The following is a 19625-nucleotide window of genomic DNA, read 5'->3' as shown; positions in this document are numbered from 1 at the left end:
GAATAATGTCCCATGTATTTTATCCCCCTTGCTGTGATGTCATTCATTAGCACTCAAACCTTTGAGCTGTTTAAACCTGCTTTCAGTTTGATTTGTGTTTTTAACAACAGTTTGGAAAAGAAAACTCCTTTAATTTATTACTTAGGAAAAACCTCTTCACACCAATGAACACATTTTGATGAACATGAAGTTTTATAGGTTTTTATGTATTTTATGCCTAATTCTACTGAATTAGCTGAAACTGTGGTGCCACAACAAAAAAATATATATATTAAAAAAAGTATTTAGACCATAAAGATTTACAAGATTGTTATGATCTCTTTAAACCCAAAGCATTAATTGAGAGAGTAAGAAGTTAAATATAGACAAGCTCATAATTTATAGGGCACTTTAAATTGGGAGGTAACTGTCCAAGCCCTAATTGCTGAATTTGTGAAATTGAAGAATTTGTGAAAATAAAATTTACATTTATTTTGCCTTTTTTCAATGATTCTTAAATGTCTATTTAATTTCTTTTAACGAGAATTTGATAGATTTAGGTTTATCAAAAGTTTAATTTTTAAATTAAAAACAAAACTTCAAAACTTCAAAACTTCAAAACTTAAAAAAACTTTAAAACATGCTGTCCCACATTTTCACATCACTACAGAAACAGAGATTTAGTCCATAGGCGGAGCCTTATTTTAGCCACACCCCTGCATTTTAAGACCAGTAAGTGAGACTGCATCCCTGTCCCTCATGGCCACATGGTGAGCAGTTAGATCTTTGTTTTAAAGAAAATGTGTCCCAAAGTCTGAGACTCAGTGCATAACATTAAGAACACTCACTACTGAAACACACATTTTCTGTAATTAAGTAACTTTTTTGTGCTTTTATGAAACATTCCATGATTTCATGTGTATACAGTTGTTTAAAGCTGTTTGCTAGTCATGTACTAGCTAGTGTTTTTGAGTTCCGCTCAAAATTAGCTAAAATTGTCAGTACTGAAACAGTCACTACCAAAACATTTGGTAAAGTTTTATTAGTGTTATGACTGTTTTAATAGCAACAAATGGACAATGGAATGTTTAATCATTTAATGAAATAAAAGAATCATAATTAAGGCTTATGTTGTGTTTTAATCCAATTTCCGATTTTAATCCAAAAGTCAGATCAGTTAAAAGTCTGAAATTTGTTTTCAGTTCTGACTTTGCACCAATTTGGTAGAATGATCCAAAAATGTTAACAAACTCTTTGCAGAGTGGCGTCTCCAAAGTTTGACTGGCTGAGTTTGGTACATATTGAATGAGGTTAACTGCCTTACCACAGTTTGTGATTAAGGCAAGATTGTAATGCAGTTTTAGTTATGCAGCTCTTGTTGGAATCTCAGTGCGGAACCTCACCTTTCATGCATTCCGGAGTCGAATCAATACACTTTCCTGGCCCTGGGGACATGAAGCACTCCTCTGTGTCGTTATCGGTGACACTGGCTGTGACTGATGCTGCCGCTGGCCACAGACGGACTCTAAGCTTCCTGCAAACAGCCGCAGCGAATCGCTCGGCTAAATGGAAGTGCGAAGGTAGATGCAGCAACACTGATTCACGTTGGCATCAGTGGATAAGACATGAGTTAGCACGCAAGTTTCTTTCTAATGGGAGTGAAGGAGCAGGGCTTTCTTTTTTTAAAAGGTCTCTGTCAGAGCAGGCCTTGGAGGAGGACTGTCACGTATAATCTACAAATCTCCTCTGAAGGCTCAATCTAGGATGACTACCTTCCGCCACGCAGATGTTGAGTTATCCTATGATGGTGTATTGCAGACGGTGCTCAGGCCGGTTTTGACCAGTGAGGGAAAGCACACCTAAATGTGCACATGTCTGTAAACAAACGTGGGGCATATAGAAAAGGTGGCCACACTTCTTACTCTGTCTAGTGCAGTGTCTGATGCCCTGACCAATATGAAATTGTCATGATGCGTACCAGTTTTAAACAGCTAAAAATTCTGATAACTCATAACAGACAACGCAAGTTAAGAAGGTGAAAAAAATGAAATTGACGCTAGTAGTTTTTTTTTCTTTTTTTCTATTAAAAAAAATTTTATCCTGTACTAGCACATTAGCACATACTGAGAGTTATTTACAGCCAAGATGGTAAAACGGACATAAAATGTTGTGGCTCCCAAGGTGGTCTCATTTTTGTTGAAAGGACAAAATGGTTCTTCTTAACATTTCAGTTGCTGACCCTGAGTTAAGCCTGCTAGTAAGGGGTGATGAGCGCGTGGGGTCAGCGACTGACGGTTTGCTCGAACTGTCCGCAGCTCAGTCAGGATTGCACAATTGCCACCAGCCCAGTTAATGACCGCGCTCTGTAGTTCAGATTTGGTGTAGATTGCCTGAAGACTGTAGCGAAATTGTTCCGTAAATGATCACTGTAGCTATAAAAAAATGTATAGCCGCTACGGTTATTAGCTACATTTAATAAAACTGTAGTGGCTACAACTATTAGCTACAAACATTTGTAGTTAGCTACAAAAAGTAGCTCACTACTTAGCTACTCCCCCATCCATGATGCTAAAGCCAACTCAGCTATTTAGCCTAGTGGATATTACCATTGCATCCCACAGAGGAGATCAGGGTTCAGTTCCCTTCCATTCTTGTCTCCCTGGAAATGTTTGAACCAAACTGGGGTATCTAACTAGCTAGGTAGCTAATTTACTTTACCTTTTATTTTGTTGTGCTCCTCGTCTCCTTACTCCTTTCTGTTGTGTAAGGGGGTAAACAGTACTGAAATATCCACAGGACATTGATATTATTGGCCAAGCGTTATAGTGGTAGGGCCCTAGTTTAAAGACTGTAGCAGTTCAGGAGACCACAGTTGAGGCTTTGAGGCCGTATAGCTTCTGCTTTTGAGAATGTCTGCCAATTTTCATTAAATATTCCCTATCAACCAATCAGCAATTTTATGGCTTATGGACATTATAAAAGAGAGTGTTTTTAATGCTTCAAAGCAGTTCTATTTTCATGGCTTTTTCTGAAAGGCAGCAGGCTATTGGATCCTGTCATAAGCGTGTCGAGCCGATTTTTCTCTCGCGGCCATAGTGACTCGGTTGCCGCAGCCGGCTAATCTACTTTTCATTTGGTTCATCACTGCGCGCTGTGCCTATCCTTACATGCCCTCGTAGCTGTCACTAAAATAAAACGTGAACATGCTCGGGACATTTCCTAAATGTGCTCATGCTTTGGTCCTTGTTTCTGAGGGGGAAAAAGGAGGGGAAATGTTGAACTCTGTTCTGGAAGGTTAATTCGGTTGAGAGGGATACTTGAGAAAATGAATGTGATGAGAGCTCTTGTGAAGTGTATTTGAGACTGCGCTGCCTCTCCTGCTCCTTTTTAGAGTAAATGGGAGCAGTGGGGAGGAATTAGAGGGAAAGCTTTTAAGCCTGCAGGCAAACAGCAGCTCTACAACTTTGGAAGCTGTTGCAGTGAAGAATAATGATTATGGCTGATATGAAGCCAGCGGGAGGCGTGGAGTGGATTCACTGTAGGTCAGGAAAAGTCTAATTATTAAAGCACTTAAATGTTTCATGCTATTGCTGGTGTTAAAGAGCGTTATCAGGATAATTTTCACTTCGAAAGTAACATTTTGACAAAATGCTGTTCAAATCTGTAATTACAACAAATAATTAAGAAATGCTCATGCTGAATATGTGCTGCTTGACACCCTTAGTCCAGTGGTGGCTGGATGAGTTGTGGATGTGTATATGGGTTAAAATAGTTTGCTTTTTCAAGGAAAACTTTGGTTAAATATGTACAGTGTTCACTTTTACACAGTTTACATCAAAATGTATCTGTATGACATACTTTGAACATTCCTGTGTTCCCAGAGCCCTTTATTTGCTCACTGAAAATTTCTAGCAAACAACCCCATGTTTTCAGTGACCTATGTTCTCTCGTTATAATTTTCTAGGAAGCAACTCTGTTTTCATGGCCCCATCTTACCGTAATCAATATTTTTCATATTTCAATATTTTCATGAAAAATAAGACTCAACATCTATACCTTTGGTGTATTTAAAACATTTACATTTTGATACTCTGTTCACTAAGTTTTTGTGTGACACGTGACTTCTCAAAAAAATGGTGTACATTACAAAGTTTTTTTTTGTTGTTTTTTTGGCTAGTTAATTAGCTCACCGATGCTAGCCTAGCTAAAGACTAATGCATTTATATTAAACAATCTGCTCCTTGTTGGCCACTTGTGAGCTTTGGTGACTCCTGGACCCTAACCATGACCTTAGAAACCCTTTCTTAGGTTATCATAAGGCATCAGATTAAGGGTGGACGATATGGCAACAATAAAATGCCATTTTCACAATACACTATATGCATCACAATATTTATTTTTTCTGAATTTTGATAAACTGGACCAGACAAAAAATAACCATGAGTGCCACTTTTCAAAAAATACTTGCTTCAAAAATAAGAATGCAGTGATTATTTAATTCATATGCTGCAGTGCTCTAAATCCAGCATACTGGACTAATTCTGCTCTTTGCAATGGATCAAAAAGTTGGTGAGTGATCTTCAACTACTGACAGTATCCTCGATATGCTTTTCTGACATGTGATGCAAAGCAGTATAATTTGTCGTGATAATGATCACTCACGGCTGGTTATGATATAAAGAGCAGGGGGAACATAGGGCTCTCAGAACATAAATACACACCTGTGAATTTGACAGAATTATGGCTTCAATGGCTGCTACTGTTGTGTCCTATGTGACCTACTTTTGTCTATTTTATACGAAAGCAGTATGTCATTCAGTGTAAGAAACTAAATATGCAAATCTATTTGAGTTTACCTAAAGAAAAATTCCACAATATTTCAACATTTCCTCATAATTCAGTGATTGAAATGTAAAAGTCATTCAGACTGGTTTGATGTAAAATGGTTCCTTGTGGAAAAACTGACCTGCTTGGGTTTATTTGCAGTGGTGGTGATAGGAAACAGGGGTCACCATGTATACAACATTAATAATGTAACATAATGTCTTGACATAAATATAGCCAATTAAATTTTTTATCCAGAAGCACCAGTGAACCCACACTGGACTTCAGATTTTTTATATGTAATGTTGATAATGGTAAAATGGTTGTAAATCTGAAGAAGTTTTCTTTGGGGACTGTTTTGTCTTACAGCGCCCTGCGCGTACCTCTCCACCATGAATTTTAAATTTGAAAAATGTTTTAGGCCAAAACCTCATCTCAAGACTATCACAAGAGTATTCTTAGCCACTTTGTCTAGTAACTTTCTGTGAGGGAGCTTTTAGCGGCATTAAACTCTTCAGACGTCAAGTTTCCATCACTACCTCTGTGAGCGGTTCTGACTTGGTAAGTTTCTCTAAAATTGAGCTTTTCATACCAAACCACTCTGTTTACATCTTAACCATTTAATTATGCAGAAATTTTGTAATATTAGTGGAATTATCATTTATCAATTCAGAACAAATTGATGCAAAAATGTGTGCGGATTGTTCCCCTTACTTGTTAGATATATTAACCTTGTAGCTCCAGTTAAAACTACATAAAACTTCATCCAACATGTCTTAGTTAATTGGACTACATTTGGAGTAAACTGTGTAAATTAGACTTTTCACCACACTCTTCCTTTAGTCTCCACATGACTCTCCTTTGAGGAGCAGAAGGGCAACAGGAGCCACGTTTTCTGACGCAAGTGCCCTTTCGGCTGATGTGAATGGTACTGAAAGGGTCATGGGAAGCTAATTTGTGGGGTGCTGTGGGGGCAGGTAAGGGTGAGCCTGCAGGGGAGTTTTACTCAGACGTGGCACCTTGCTCACAGCAGCTGTCCTCTCGTGTTCCTTCACCGTAGACACCACACCAACCCAGTGGGTACTGAGTGGCGCTGGAAGATGGACCCAGCCGAGAAGATCCTACAGGAGGCGGTGGAGAACCACCAGAACATGATCCGCCAGTTCAGAGGTAACAACAGGCAGTAGCCTATCTCGCTGGCACTTTTTATTCATCCTGGCTTCATTGTAAATCATGTGAGATTTATTGAATTTACTGTTTGACCTATAGAACTAGGTATGTATATACACGTAGTGTCTGGATGGCAGTAATGTGTTGGTGGTTATACTCTTTTACACTTCTTTGTATAATGCCATAGCCACCTTCATTAATTCTTTTTTTCATTTTTTTGATTGTCTTAATGGGCTTTATTTCCCTAGATTTTTTTGGGTTGTGTGGTAGACCCTTGATATTATAGAAAAAAAAATCAAGTAGGATGAAGGGATGGTAAATTGCAAGTTTACCATCAGCTGTGAATGTGGGTGTACGGGTGGTATGGCATTTAAATGCTTGAAATAAAAAATATGGCATACATATTTTAAATAAAACCATTTTAGATCCTCACAATAACAGTAAACCACTGCCGGTTAATCATAGACTATTCTGCTTTTAATAAGTACATTTTAATTATTTTAAATTCCACAAAATAGAAAAAAAGAACTGAACAGTGTATGAACTGGCAGGCAGTGCGAGAGGAAACCAGTGTGGCAAGCAGGCTGGTGTCCATGCTAGGCTAAAGGCTAACCCCAAGAGATCAGCCGTCCCCCCCCATGTATCTCTCTGATGGTCGGTCAGTGAGCAAAACCTACCTTTTCTCACCATAGTGGGTCGTTGAGGTGCAAGAAAGCATGATCGAGTAGTCCGACCCAAAAACGAACCAAAATCCACTCTTTAACCTGAAGCCTAAAATCAGAGATACAATAAGTCAAGAATTGGCTAACCTAGAAATTATATACATATCTTAAAAATTTGCAGGACTTACCCTCTCTAACCAGAGTGGTTTCATTGAGCAGAAAAGTATCAGCAAGTAATCCACTCCATACCTGGATATGTTTATCTCTGAAAGAGGTGGAGGGGCGGGAGTTAGGTAAAGGTGGTCTCTTTTAAGACAGGGTCTGTTTTAATTCAGCATCTTCAACTCTGAGTGAAAGCGATCAGAAACTAAAATGCATCCAGACAAAATGATGATGATGGTGATGACAATAATAATAACAATAATAATAACAATGATAATAGTAATACATAAACAATAATATTCAGCTTTATCTTTCAATTTCCATTCACTTCAAGAATTAAAAAAATAAAAATTATTTCAAAAGTGTCGCTGAGCTCTGAGAAGAGCATGCCACGGCCTGCCTTGCTGGTGTGTATGTGTGTGTGTATTTTTATATATATATATATATGTGTATATATATATATAATATGTGTATATGTGTGTGTTGTATGACAGCAGACAGCAGGTCACATAGCACCGAAGTCTGGCCTCGCCAGTAGCGAATGAAAAAACAGAGATTAAGACGAACATTTGGAGGACTTATTCGCATTTATAAGCAGCGCGGTTGGTTAAATCTACAATGAGAGACTGTCTTTTTCTAAAACGTTGCGAAAATGAAGTCGCTTTTCTTTCTAATTTTCCCGTTCCACCTTAAATGGTGTAGCAGTTATATTCGGTGGCTAAGGCAGAATTTAAGGTGGAACGGGAAAATTAGAACGAGAAGCTGGCGAATGAGAAGCGACTTCAGCCTCGTAAAACAGTCGAACGCTGAGACATTTTACAAGAAACTCTTCTAGTTTTGAAGAAAAGTTTTCTGGCGGAGATGGGAGGAAAGCGGCTATAGCTAAAGCTTAAAGCAGAGTAAAGTAAATCTGCGCTCTCATTTATATTTTTAGCCCATACTAGGACATTATCACATACTTAGACATACTGGACATAAAATGTTGCGGCTCCCAAGGTGGTTTGACTTTGTTGAAAGGTCAAAATGGCTCTTCTTATCATTTGTGTTGTGACTCCTGACCTAACCTGGCTTTTAATGCAGAGGGAGCTGGTCGGATTTCTCGCTCATCCAGTTGTGTTTTTGTTATGTGCCACCAGAGACTGTCTGGGCGCTGCACTTACCCACTTCCAGTTCCGCCTTTTGCGTTCCGTCAACATTACGTTATAAATTAAATATATAGAAAATCGATTTTTGACATTTGTGAATCGATTCAGAATCGTTCATGTCCGCATCGCAATGCATCCAAGAATCGAGTTTTTCCCGCACCCTTTATATATACACACACCAGCAAGGCAGGCCATGGCATGCTCTTCTCAAAGCTGAGCGACACTTTTGAAATAATTTTTACTTTTATAATTATATATATATATATATATATATATATATATATATATATATGTATATGTGTATGTGTATGTGTGTGTGTGTGTGTGTGTGTGTGTGTGTTAAAACAAATTAAAAAACAGGAAGTGGTGTGTGCATTTTGTAAAACTGGCTGAACTATAGACATCAAAATTCTGTAAGCGTTTGCTATGACATATCTGCGTTGCACAGAGTCTCCTAAAAATAACAAATGGCATATGTGATTATCTGAACAAAATAAAAAAATGCAGTATTACCTTTGGGTAATAAGAGTTAATTTTCACTGAAATGCAGGTGAAACATCCATGACTCATTCAGCTAAAAAGGTTAAACTGAAGGTATTTTGCTGTGTTTTTATGTTGCATCATCTGTGCTTATTTGTAGCACAGCAGTGTAAAGGTTATGACAAACCTCGTACCTTCAGCATAGTTTTGACCAGTAGACTGGACAATCTGGTATATCACCCACTACTTGCTCAGACCCACAACTCAGTAAAACTGCTGTACAAACATTAGATAAAGCTTGACATCACAGTGTGACAGTGTAGGGGACCTTTGTGCAACCAGAGCTATTCTGTGTATCTAAAAAAACATCTACAGCTTGTTTGACTAAAATGCAGGGACAGTGCTTTCAAAGTAGTGTGCATGTTAAATATTGCAGTTTACCTTTTTATTGGATATCAGCACATGTGGACACCTGAATGATAACTCACAACACTGTGCAAATACACCATTATTTTGGCTTAGGTGTTTCTATATTGTATACAGTATCAGCTGCTTATGTGCCAGCATTCTCTGCAGTTCTACATTGCAGACTCAGTCAAGAACATATTTAAAGGTTGCACAATTTCATTCTTTTTATATATTTTTATATATATATATATATATATTTTCTGGCTTATTTGAATGCTAGATTATTTAATACTGAGATCAGTTCTGAATATCCATATACTCCCATAAAGAAGCCAATGTCTGTCTCAGACACTGAGAGATATTTGGCTGTGAACAGGGTTCACATTCGGCAGTGTCGCGAGTACCAGTGTGTGAAAATGGGCCTAATTTATTCATTCGTGCCGTGTCACTTCCTTTGCAGTTGTAAGCTTCAGATTGCTGTTACACCCATCACCTTTAACAGATTAACAGGGGGATTTACTCTGTGATGGAATCACATTTGATGGTCTGAAACTGAATGTAGAGCTTATTTCTCAGACTTCTTTCATAGGCAGAACACAACAATAGAGCTGTAATTAGGGTGCTTTGCTGCTGCAGTTGATCAGTACATATCATCCCCACTGGTGTCAAAACTGAGCTGATGATGAAAGTAGACAAACACAGCAACAAATATAGATTAATCTTTATGAGAGAAAAATCTAGTCAGTAATAATGTTCTCAGTTAATGTCTGTTTCTTAGGACATGATTCTTAGCACTGATGACTTACAGACCTGGAAGTTGTTCGGCATGGTGGTCTGTCTGATAAGGAAAATAGTTTAATATTTACGGTCAAGAAGTGTGAAAAGCATCCCCAGTGATTTGCTTAATGGTTTCCACGTTGAGCATAAAAACTGAAGTTTAGAAGAAAAATTGCCTTGTGATTCCTGAGTCCTGTTGTGTTCAGATAATTTCATAAGGGCTCTGTAGTTTTTCATGTATTTACTCTCTTAATTTGACTATTGGAAACTAGCACCTGACTGAAAAATTTTGTGACTGATACTCATTTAAGAAGATAAAAATTCTGCCAGCTGATTTTGTCAATATAGTTTCATGTGATCAAACTCCAGTTAAGGCTGGCCTGAATACGTCTAAGTATTTGAGTATTCTTATCTCTGTTTAGAATTTGGAAACTTTTTTAGGCCACAAAAATTGTAACCTCAAAAATTTCATCTACAAAGATTTAGATAAATTAGAAAAAATTTGTAATAAGACGATGCTATACCGTGGAGACACGACAAGGTCATTATATGCAATGTTTGTCTCCATTTCCACCCACTAGTTAGGACTTCCCCAATCACACGATACTACCAGCACTAGGAGGGCGAAGGCTAACACGGGCTTCCTCCGAGATCTGTAAAGCCAGCTACTAGCCGCTAATGCAACGTCATTGGACAGCCGAACGTGCTTGGAGGAAAGTGCCAACCGCCAGTTCTGTTACTGTAATAGACACCTGCGCTGACTAGCATCACATTGAGTGATTGAGGGGAGAAGGAGGGGCCATCCTACCCACCCAGAGAGAGCGAGGCCAATTGTGCTCTCTTGGACTCCCGGCCACGGATGGCTGTAGCATCACCAGGAATTGAACTCGCAATCTCCTGATGACAGGGCCAGCGCTTTGACGGTTGCGCCACTCGGTAGCCCTTGCCTTTCTTTTGCAATTAAACAGTTTTACAACAGATTTAAAACTTTACAGCACAAACAGATCTGTTTGTTCAGACTATTTCACTGTCACAAGTTTTTATAGCTGTATAAGAGAACAGTCTCCTCCACTCACTCCTACCACACCAACATGATCATCCCATTTTAGTAACTTAGTTTGAATGCTTTAGAAAGTAAGAGTATGTGATTAAAGACATGCATCTAGTCGCATTGATGTGGATTAAACCACTGATTGAAACGGAAACATATCTGTTCCGTCAGACAGACGACTAAAAACGCTTCAGATATTATTGTTTTAAGGGTGATTTTGAAAACAAGCCTGTAAAGACTGCAAAATGCTGTTCAGTCCGGCTTTAATGCTCTGTTCATGTGTTGGCCAATGGTAAACTGGATATTCTGTTGTTTTTAATGAAGCTGTGACAGAGTATTCTACCACTGCCAGTGACAATATTCTTCAGACTGCAAGAGTTCAGTTTTTCCAACTTTTGATATCGACTGCGTCTGCGTTTTTATTATTATTATTTTTTTTTTTGAGCCATGGTTGCCACATGTCTTGTGGAATTCCAGATGAACCCAATATAAAAGAATAAATAAAAGAATTCTTTTATTCATTTTTTTATATTGCGTATAAAATAAAAGAATAGAGATTGTTCTCCTGACAAATAAACATCTACACTACAATAAAATACATAAAAGTCTACACCGCTAAAGCTCTTCTCTGCTGGTAATGTCATCATTCCAGCATTTGCGTGGCTTCATGCTGCCATCTGTCATGTACTGCTATGAGACACGGAATGACTGTTTTCTCAACACACGTGAACATAGCATAACTTCAATTGTTTGTTAAACAGTGATTTGGTTGTGAATCGTCAACTGTGAGTGGTTACATATGGTCAGTTCTCAGTGTTAACATGACTTAAACTCAAACAGCAGAAATTCAGGCTTAAATAATATAAATACTGTGGTGTGAGGGTGTTTTTATTTTTTTATTTTGTTTTTCTCCCCTTTTCCTTACAGTTAATTACACTTTAGGGTGATCATAGTTTAGTTTAAGAATAAGGAGGACACTGGGTACAGTAGGGTGGTGTGGGGCTGTCTATAGAAAGTAAATGTCAACGTGAAAGCGAAGCTAAATCCTGAACTTTTGAGACAACCCTGTTCGGACATGTTTTAAGGGCCCAAAAAGAGGACGTGCTGGGAAAAGAGGGCGTGTGGTCACCCTAGTTACTACTTTAAAAAAGCCACAAAATACTGGTGCTTTATTGGAGAGAATTTTGCTGATACTGCTAAATCCGTGGGACTTCAAAATCGGCCGACATTACCAGCAAATCAGTATACTGGTTGGGTCCCTTTTGAATTATCTTGTTTTTTGTATTGTCAGTTCAGAACCATCATACATCCTGTCCCAGCTCTAAGTTTTACGAAACTCAGTTCCAGTTCATGCTTTCAGTATCCTGATGAGAAAGAGAGAAAGAGTCTCAGCTCTGGTCGGTGTTGACGGGGGCACGACTACCTTCAAACTGTAGGGCGCACCAGATGGCTCTGATGGAAGTGACTCATGGACCCTTTGGAGTGAATTTACTGCCTCACTGTTTCCTCTTGGTGTTGGAACGGATCCTTTGGCATTGCTGGTTTTGGTTTTGAGTTCAGCAGAATCAAAGACATTGACTTTTAGCATTTCTTTGTTCTTTCCATCAGTTTCAGACAGAAGAACAGGCTGACTTGGGCAGAAAAGCATAAACAGTCTGGCTCTCTGACTGTATGGGCTTGGTGTAGCAGTAAATACAGTGGCATAGTCTTGGTCAAGATGGAGGCTGTATGCTAAAGCAGACTTCAAGACTGTTTTGAAGTGTGGATCTGTTTCAAAGCCTTGAATATCGCCCTCATTGTGCAAACTGCATGCCTAAATCATCACACACTTGCCACAAATTCAAATAGGCTTGCTTATGTGGCTTTTGACACTGCCTTACTGTTATCTATAAAAATGCACAAAAGTACTGACAAAATTCAGGTTTCAGTGTGGCTGTTACTACTATATTTAACTATGGGACTTTCAGTTTTTATAGATAACAGTGTATCATAAACTGTCAAAGACCCCTTAAGCAAGTCTGTTTGAGAATACTTAATAGTGCAGACCCGTCGAAGGCATATAAACATGCAGTTTGCTAGGTCTGGCCAAATAATTAGAATGATCAAATGTTATTCATTTTATTTAGATAAACATTTTAGCCAAAACTGCAATAAATTTAATCAGCAGAGGCCTTTAGATAAAAGTTATTGTTAATTTTTGGAAAATGTTAATAATAATAAATAAACTATCTATATCTAGTTTAGCTGAATTCATGCCAGGCACCAATGCCACCTCATGTTGAAGTGTGAAAAACTGCACCTCTTTCCACGTGGCTATTGACACTAAAAGAGCGAACATGCCTACGAAATTGAAAGTGTGGGAACATGAATTATCAGATCATAACAATATTTTAATTTTCAGATTATAAGAAAATTCCGAGTGCAAAATTTGCAATAAAGGTTGGTTTACCAGGGGGGCATCATAAGAATCATCTCAAATATGTCAATTTAAAGTGTGTTCACACTTGACAAGTTTAGTTTGATTAAAACAAGCCCTGGTGCAGTTGCTCTGTTCATGTGTTGAGAGCGCTGGTATGTCCTCAACCACCTGGTGGTTGAGGACGTGGGTCTCGCTCTCCTTTTAAAATGAACTGTTGCGAAATATACCATCGTTTGAAATAGACCAAACAATGAATATATCGTCGTACCATTTCTAAAGACTTTTTTTGGTATGTTGTTTTAACTCAGTACGTTTATTTATTTAATTATCCTCTCTTTTTGAGCCTGAATCAGTAACTATAGAACACATAGTTTGGGTTTTAAAATGAGGCTCATTTGAAACATTACACAATACTTAATGTACACACTAAAAGTGTCCAGGTACTAGAGTACTTGGTAAGTCCCAGTGTTTGAATGTTGAGAACTGTTTGAGTGTTCGTTTCATTACAGGAAAAAGAAAATATACAGGCAGCAATTCAGTGAAATGTGATAGCTTTGCTTGTATTTGCATCTAAGTTACACTTTACTACTCTGAAACATCAGTGCCTAAATATGAATCTGTTGTCACACGGACACGGAAACGTTGTTGAGCGTTTGGCTGAGAAAGCAGAGATAGCACAGCTAATCTAGCTGATGTTAGCCAGGTTCAGAAACATTGAAAATCTATTTCTCTGACAAATAACATGTTGGCGCATCATCCACTGAGGATAAACGCCTTGTGTAGAACACAACAGAGTCCTTATCAGCATCCAGTGTGAGACTTGTTAGCTCTGTTAACTCATTAGCTCATCTAAAGAGGCAGCCTCCGTTACTCATCCAACACAGAAACCTCTGGATGTTTTAGAATAATAAAACATATTCCTCTCCATGCTGCTATGGTTTTGTGCAACACTAGCGCTGTCACCTAAAAAGGTAAGCCTACAGCACCACTTTATTTATGTATAATTTTTTTTCCCCTTCCTTGCAGTTAACCAGATATCTGTTCATGGACAGATACTCAGATATCGAACTGAATGCACATTAATTATTTGATGTAATAATGCAGCAGGTTTTTGTTCTTGATGAACTGGATGGTTAATTCCATTTAAATTGCACTAGTATATATTATTAAAACATTATTTCTGCCTACTTAATATATTTTGAGCCGAAGTAATGAATACACCTAAATATGTTTAATTATTAAATGTAAATATTATTGTGGTTTGAGAATCACTTTAATTACTCAGTGTTCACTGTAGTAGGTCCATCCAAGTGGTTTTATTGAGCTTTGAACTAATTAAGCCCCATGTATTATTTCACAGCATGACAAGGCCACTGCAGTTGAACAGTAAATACCCATCAAAGCTGCTAGTTTATGCTGCATTTTCTCTGCTCTGCTGGTAGTCACACTTCTTCTTGATTTGAGATCCAGGCTTTAGTGCTATAATGACAAGGCCTGTATTGAAAGGCCATTGCTGGTAAACAATGGCAAAGCAATCAATCTTTTTTGCTGAGAAACCAGTTTCAGTGTAACTGAGGCAGGGAAAGTATAAGCTCCTAGATGAGGACTGACTCAAACCGGAGCCTAGTAAATGTGCATTATACACACTTCTGCACACTTTAATGCACAATTACTGCTTATTTGCTGGATGAAACAGTGTGTGTGTTGGGAGGGGTATAAAATGTGGGCTGTGCAAAAGTTATGGCAGGTTTAATATGTTTTATTTTTACATTATTAGAAAATCAACAAAACATGTCATTTGGGCAGGGCTGTTCAAACATTTGCATACAGCAGTTTCCAGTTATACCAGAGGGGGTGCCTAACCCGAGGCCTTTACATAAAGGGTCGAAATAGAGTTTTACTGGGAAAAAAGTACACATTAACACTAGTGCTGTCTCTCACATCACTGTTAATAATTTCTCCTGTGGTTTGTTCACTCCTGAGCTGAAGCAGCTCCTCAAACTCTATCACATACACAGCACTACTGCAGAGCTTCAGCTCCTCTGTAAGTCAGTGATAATCGTAACCCAGTGTCTGCATCTTTAAGTTGCGCTGGCTAAAAGAAAAACGATAACTTTGTCATCGTTTCTGCTCGATGGATCCAATTCTTGTTCCTCTTTCTCCTTCTTCCCCTAAGAGTTTATTTAAAGCCAAACGTATTTTGATCAGGGGTATGCAGACTTTTGCATACAACTATATGAAGAAGTGTTTTTGGATGCTGATTACATAACACCATAACAAGTATTCCATTATTACCCAAGTCTGCTTACAGATTACCTATTATTCTAGCTGCATGCCATAAACAACTGTTAACCCATTCATATTTATGTATCTTATTAATAAATGTAAAAAAGTCTTCAAATACTGTTTTTTTTTGTTTGTTTTTAAAGTGAGGGTATTCTATTAGCAAAAATGGCTAAAATGCCCTCATACCTAGTGATGACACAGGGCCTTGTACGCAAACATACTAACAGGCCAAGAAGCCCACTGTGCTGATGGTACGTTGCCCCCGTATTAGTGCCAGGTCCCTCCTGAGTCTGGAGACAGGGTGAGAGCGAAAGAAAGCAAAAGAGCAGGAGGAGAATGTACCAGCTCCGCATAAAAAATTCATACCGCTTTTCAAGACAAATGCCATGTCGATTTTGATTTCACTTTAGAATTCTCTGTTGTCTTCTTTTCTGATGTCTGTGCGGGCTGCTGCACTCTGTCTACCACGTCAGCCGCTTCATGTCCTTAGCCAGTGTTTTTGTAATTTTTGTCCAGATCTCCCTCGCTTGTAACTTCACCTTCCTGTGCTGAGATAGACGACTTCTACATTTGAGTCTCAAAGTGTCTGTTGTAAGATGTGCTATGCAAATAAAATTGCCTGTCTTGCTGTTATTTATTTATTTATTTATTTATTTATTTATTTTTTACACTTTCCACCCACTGTTCTGTTGAGGGTGGTTCAATTTTATACCAATTTCATGTTATTGCTTTTTTGCTGGCTGTCAGAAGCATTCTTGTCAAATATTTGTCTTGCTGTTATTTTTGACGAGTTGTGTTTTGGACTGTGGCAGGTGTCCCTGGTGTACGGCCTGAACGTTTTGAGGAGGGCTTAACCGTGAAGCACTGTGCTCTGTCTCTGGTGGGTGAGCCCATCATGTACCCAGAGATCAACTCCTTTCTGCGCCTTCTCCACCAGCGCCACATCTCCAGTTTCCTCGTCACCAACGCCCAGTTTCCTGAGGAGATCAGGTGGGTTTGAGTACACTGGGTATACTTGGCTCAAATCAGTGCCGAAACATCCCCTGCCAGTACAAGAAAGCCTTCCATGATTACTTCTTCTGATTAAGGTCAACAATGAGCATGACAACCACAGAGGAAACTATACTATTATTTATTGTGTGAAAACAGCAGAAACGGGTTGTCGTCGTTAATTCAGTCTGCAGCTGACATCATGTCACATTGTGATATACTGCCCCCACAGTTTATGTTGGTATTGTAGTTGCGTTGCGTTAATTTGCCAACCCTATATATCGTACCCAAGTGTAACTAGAGTACTGGAATATGCCGAAGTTGGCCACATTTCTTTTCCTAGGCTTTCAGTTAGTCATAAAATGGCAAACACACATCTTTGTATGCTCTGTTTAGATAATTAAACACATCTTAATGGGCCTAAAATCTTCTCGAATTTTATTTCTCATCACAAAGTCTGTGATTTGTGTACTAAAAGCAGCCATCATTCATTTTTGCATGTACCTTTTTCCATCATCTCTTTATCCCTTACAGGTAAACAGGCTATTTTTGTTACTGTGCCTTCAAGACTGATATATGTAAAAAAAAAAATTCCCTTTGGCCTTTTAAACCTTTTTTTTTCCTGTGGGCCTTTTAAATCAAACTTTCATATACAGAATCATTTTTTCACAAATAATTACAAAGTGTGTGCCTTTTTCCGTAGTTCATTGTAAGGCAAAGGCCCACTTTTTAAAGGTTTTGTACCTCAGAAACTAATGAAGACTCAAGCCTAAAACACTGTCTATTGGACACAATCAGGGATGCAGCTGGGGGTGCTGATATTTTAAGCTGTATATGTGTGACATGAACGGTGACATCATACAAAATGATTTGCCTTTTTTATTATTTGAATTTTTTGATAATTTACATCAAACAGACCGTGTCATGATGTGGCGTAGATGACGATATACACATATAACTGACACATCAAAACGTTGATGCACACCCTTCTGAGTGACGTCCAATCAAAGTGTTGATTCGTGGTGTGGTAACGAGCTGTGTTGCATCCACAGTCACCCACTTGAATATACACCAAGCAGGAGATATAATGGTTGAAAAGAATGTATTCAAAGTGAGAGACATCATCATTATTATTTTTTTTATTATTAAAAAAAACAATATCATTAGCATTCAGAAAATTCTCCTGGCTCTTTATTATTATGGTTTGGATATAGCATGGATCATATGTTAGGAGCTATTCCTGTTTGAAATCCAGACAGTCTCATTATTATATGTGACTGACAGCCCTGTCACTGCTGGGTCTGACTTCTCTATCTGTGCTCTCTCAGGCTGTACTAGTCATTTTGACACGGTGCCTACAGAACACCTCCCGCAGTCTGCAGCTCTGTTAGTACTTTGTGTATCGGAGTTTACTGGAGCTACATCAAGTCTTCCCACTTTACATCCCAGTGCAGCCTCACTCGCTCTTTTGAAGCTTCACTCGGCCTGGGACGCCACTGATAAGCAGTAATCGGCCACAGAATTGCAAATCACTGCCCCGCCTCTAGCCTGTTCCTCCTCCAGCTCATGTTTGTGTGCACACTTTCCCCAGTCTATCGGTGTGCTCTCTCCTCCTGCAGCTTAATGAAAAATACATCCTCTCCTCAGTTCACACGTCAGCCAAGACATCACCTCTCACTCCGTGTGAAAGCTCAGTCAGTGACGAGCAAACTCCTATCCATTCATGCTGATTGTGGGCATTTTGGGTAGCTGCTCCTGTATGCGACATACTGGGACAGGTTTCTGTTGTGGCTTAGTCAGAACAGGATCTAGTAGAAGAAACAGAACAATGTTAATTCAGCATCTCAGGACAGAGGCACTCCTGTTTCCAGAGTGTCTTAACATCCCTGGAGCTGGTAGGTGGAAAAAAGGGAAGCTGCTGTTCCATTGAGCATGATGACGAGAGACAAGTCGGACTGCATTATTCATTTCAATAATGCAGCCCTCATATTTTACTTATGTTGCCATTTAGGGATAAACCGTCACACAAGCATTTCATCTATTCACGGAAAGGATACGAGTTGCGATTTGTATTTTAATAAGCACCGTGGCTTTCTCTAAAACAGGCTGCACATTTCAGCCCACGAATTAAGGACAGTGCTGTTATTTTCAAACCTGTTCATCAGGGACGTGGGAAGCAGTGGTGCTGAGAGGACTGCGGCACCCCCAGATTTCTGCTAAAAACAATAATGAAAAAAAACAAGAGGACATAATAATAATAATAATAATAATAATAATAATAATATTTTGAGCATAGCAAATTTCCGAGTGTGCTTTTTGTGGCCTGAAGTTTTTATTTTTATTTAATTTAGATACAGTTTGGGCGCATGATCAGATCATGTTCAGATTTTGTTTTTTTAAGTGAAGACATTTTTAGTAAAAATTAAGGGGAATCTGGGCAAAGTTTATCCAGATATGATCCAGACACATGTAAATGCAAGGTGTAAACTTGTTCCAAGTTAACACTTCCTCTTCATAGATCACTTTTTAATGCGCAATTAATGTTTAGTTTTTAAATTTAACATAAGTGCACAAGCTCATTTGTTGTGATTTTGCAAAGAGAGTTAAATGTTCTTTTCAGTCTTTGTCAGATCCCAGTTTTTGTTTGGTTAATAGATGTCATGCACCTCTTTGACTCTTGCCACATTATTCGGAGCAAATATGACAAAACAAGCAGCAAAAAAGTCTCTTTGGAATTTGGAGGCTAGCTCAGTGGAAGATGTTGCTTCTTTTTAAAGTGCTTTTGTAAAATGATGGGTCACAATTTTGTCTGATTTGATCATGTGCAGTTACTGGCTAATATGGACACGCTTTCAGCCCTTCAGAAAATTCTTGTTAAAAGGTTTCAGAGAAAAGCTGTTGGCAGACACCCAGACGCTTTTTTCAGATGAGCAAGAACTGACTCAGTCAGTTCTCAAGTGTAATATCTCTTTTACCCTAACTTTTGTGTTTTTTTTTTTCCCATCTCTCCACAGGAGCCTGGTGCCAGTTACCCAGCTGTACGTCAGTGTAGATGCCAGCACTAAAGACAGTCTGAAGCGGATCGACCGTCCCCTCTTCAAAGATTTCTGGCAGCGCTTCCTGGACAGCCTTAGAGCCCTCGGAGAAAAGGTGAGCACCCAGTGGTTCACCAACACTGAGAGGTCAATTTGCCAACAGACAACATAATGTTTTTATTGACATCAAGTTTAACCCTGGAAGTTTTAAGAAAGTATTCCATTTGTTTGTAGTCA

At 38.7% G+C, this 19625-nt stretch overlaps 1 protein-coding gene across 2 annotated transcripts in view; it reads left to right on the top strand.

The window, feature by feature from the left end:
- The window catches only part of tyw1 (tRNA-yW synthesizing protein 1 homolog (S. cerevisiae)), a 96868-nt gene that overhangs the window by 44385 nt on the left and 32858 nt on the right, over window positions 1-19625 (top strand). For both annotated transcript variants that reach the window (XM_036559614.1, XM_036559605.1), the window contains exons 11-13: window positions 5864-5973; window positions 16176-16353; window positions 19368-19503. In XM_036559614.1, the coding sequence (XP_036415507.1) occupies window positions 5864-5973; window positions 16176-16353; window positions 19368-19503 (424 nt within the window). The remainder of the gene's footprint in view (window positions 1-5863; window positions 5974-16175; window positions 16354-19367; window positions 19504-19625) is intronic.

Source organism: Colossoma macropomum, unplaced genomic scaffold (genome assembly GCF_904425465.1).
Source record: "Colossoma macropomum unplaced genomic scaffold, Colossoma_macropomum, whole genome shotgun sequence".
Lineage (NCBI taxonomy): Eukaryota > Metazoa > Chordata > Actinopteri > Characiformes > Serrasalmidae > Colossoma > Colossoma macropomum.
This window is presented reverse-complemented; position numbering and strand designations above follow the sequence as displayed.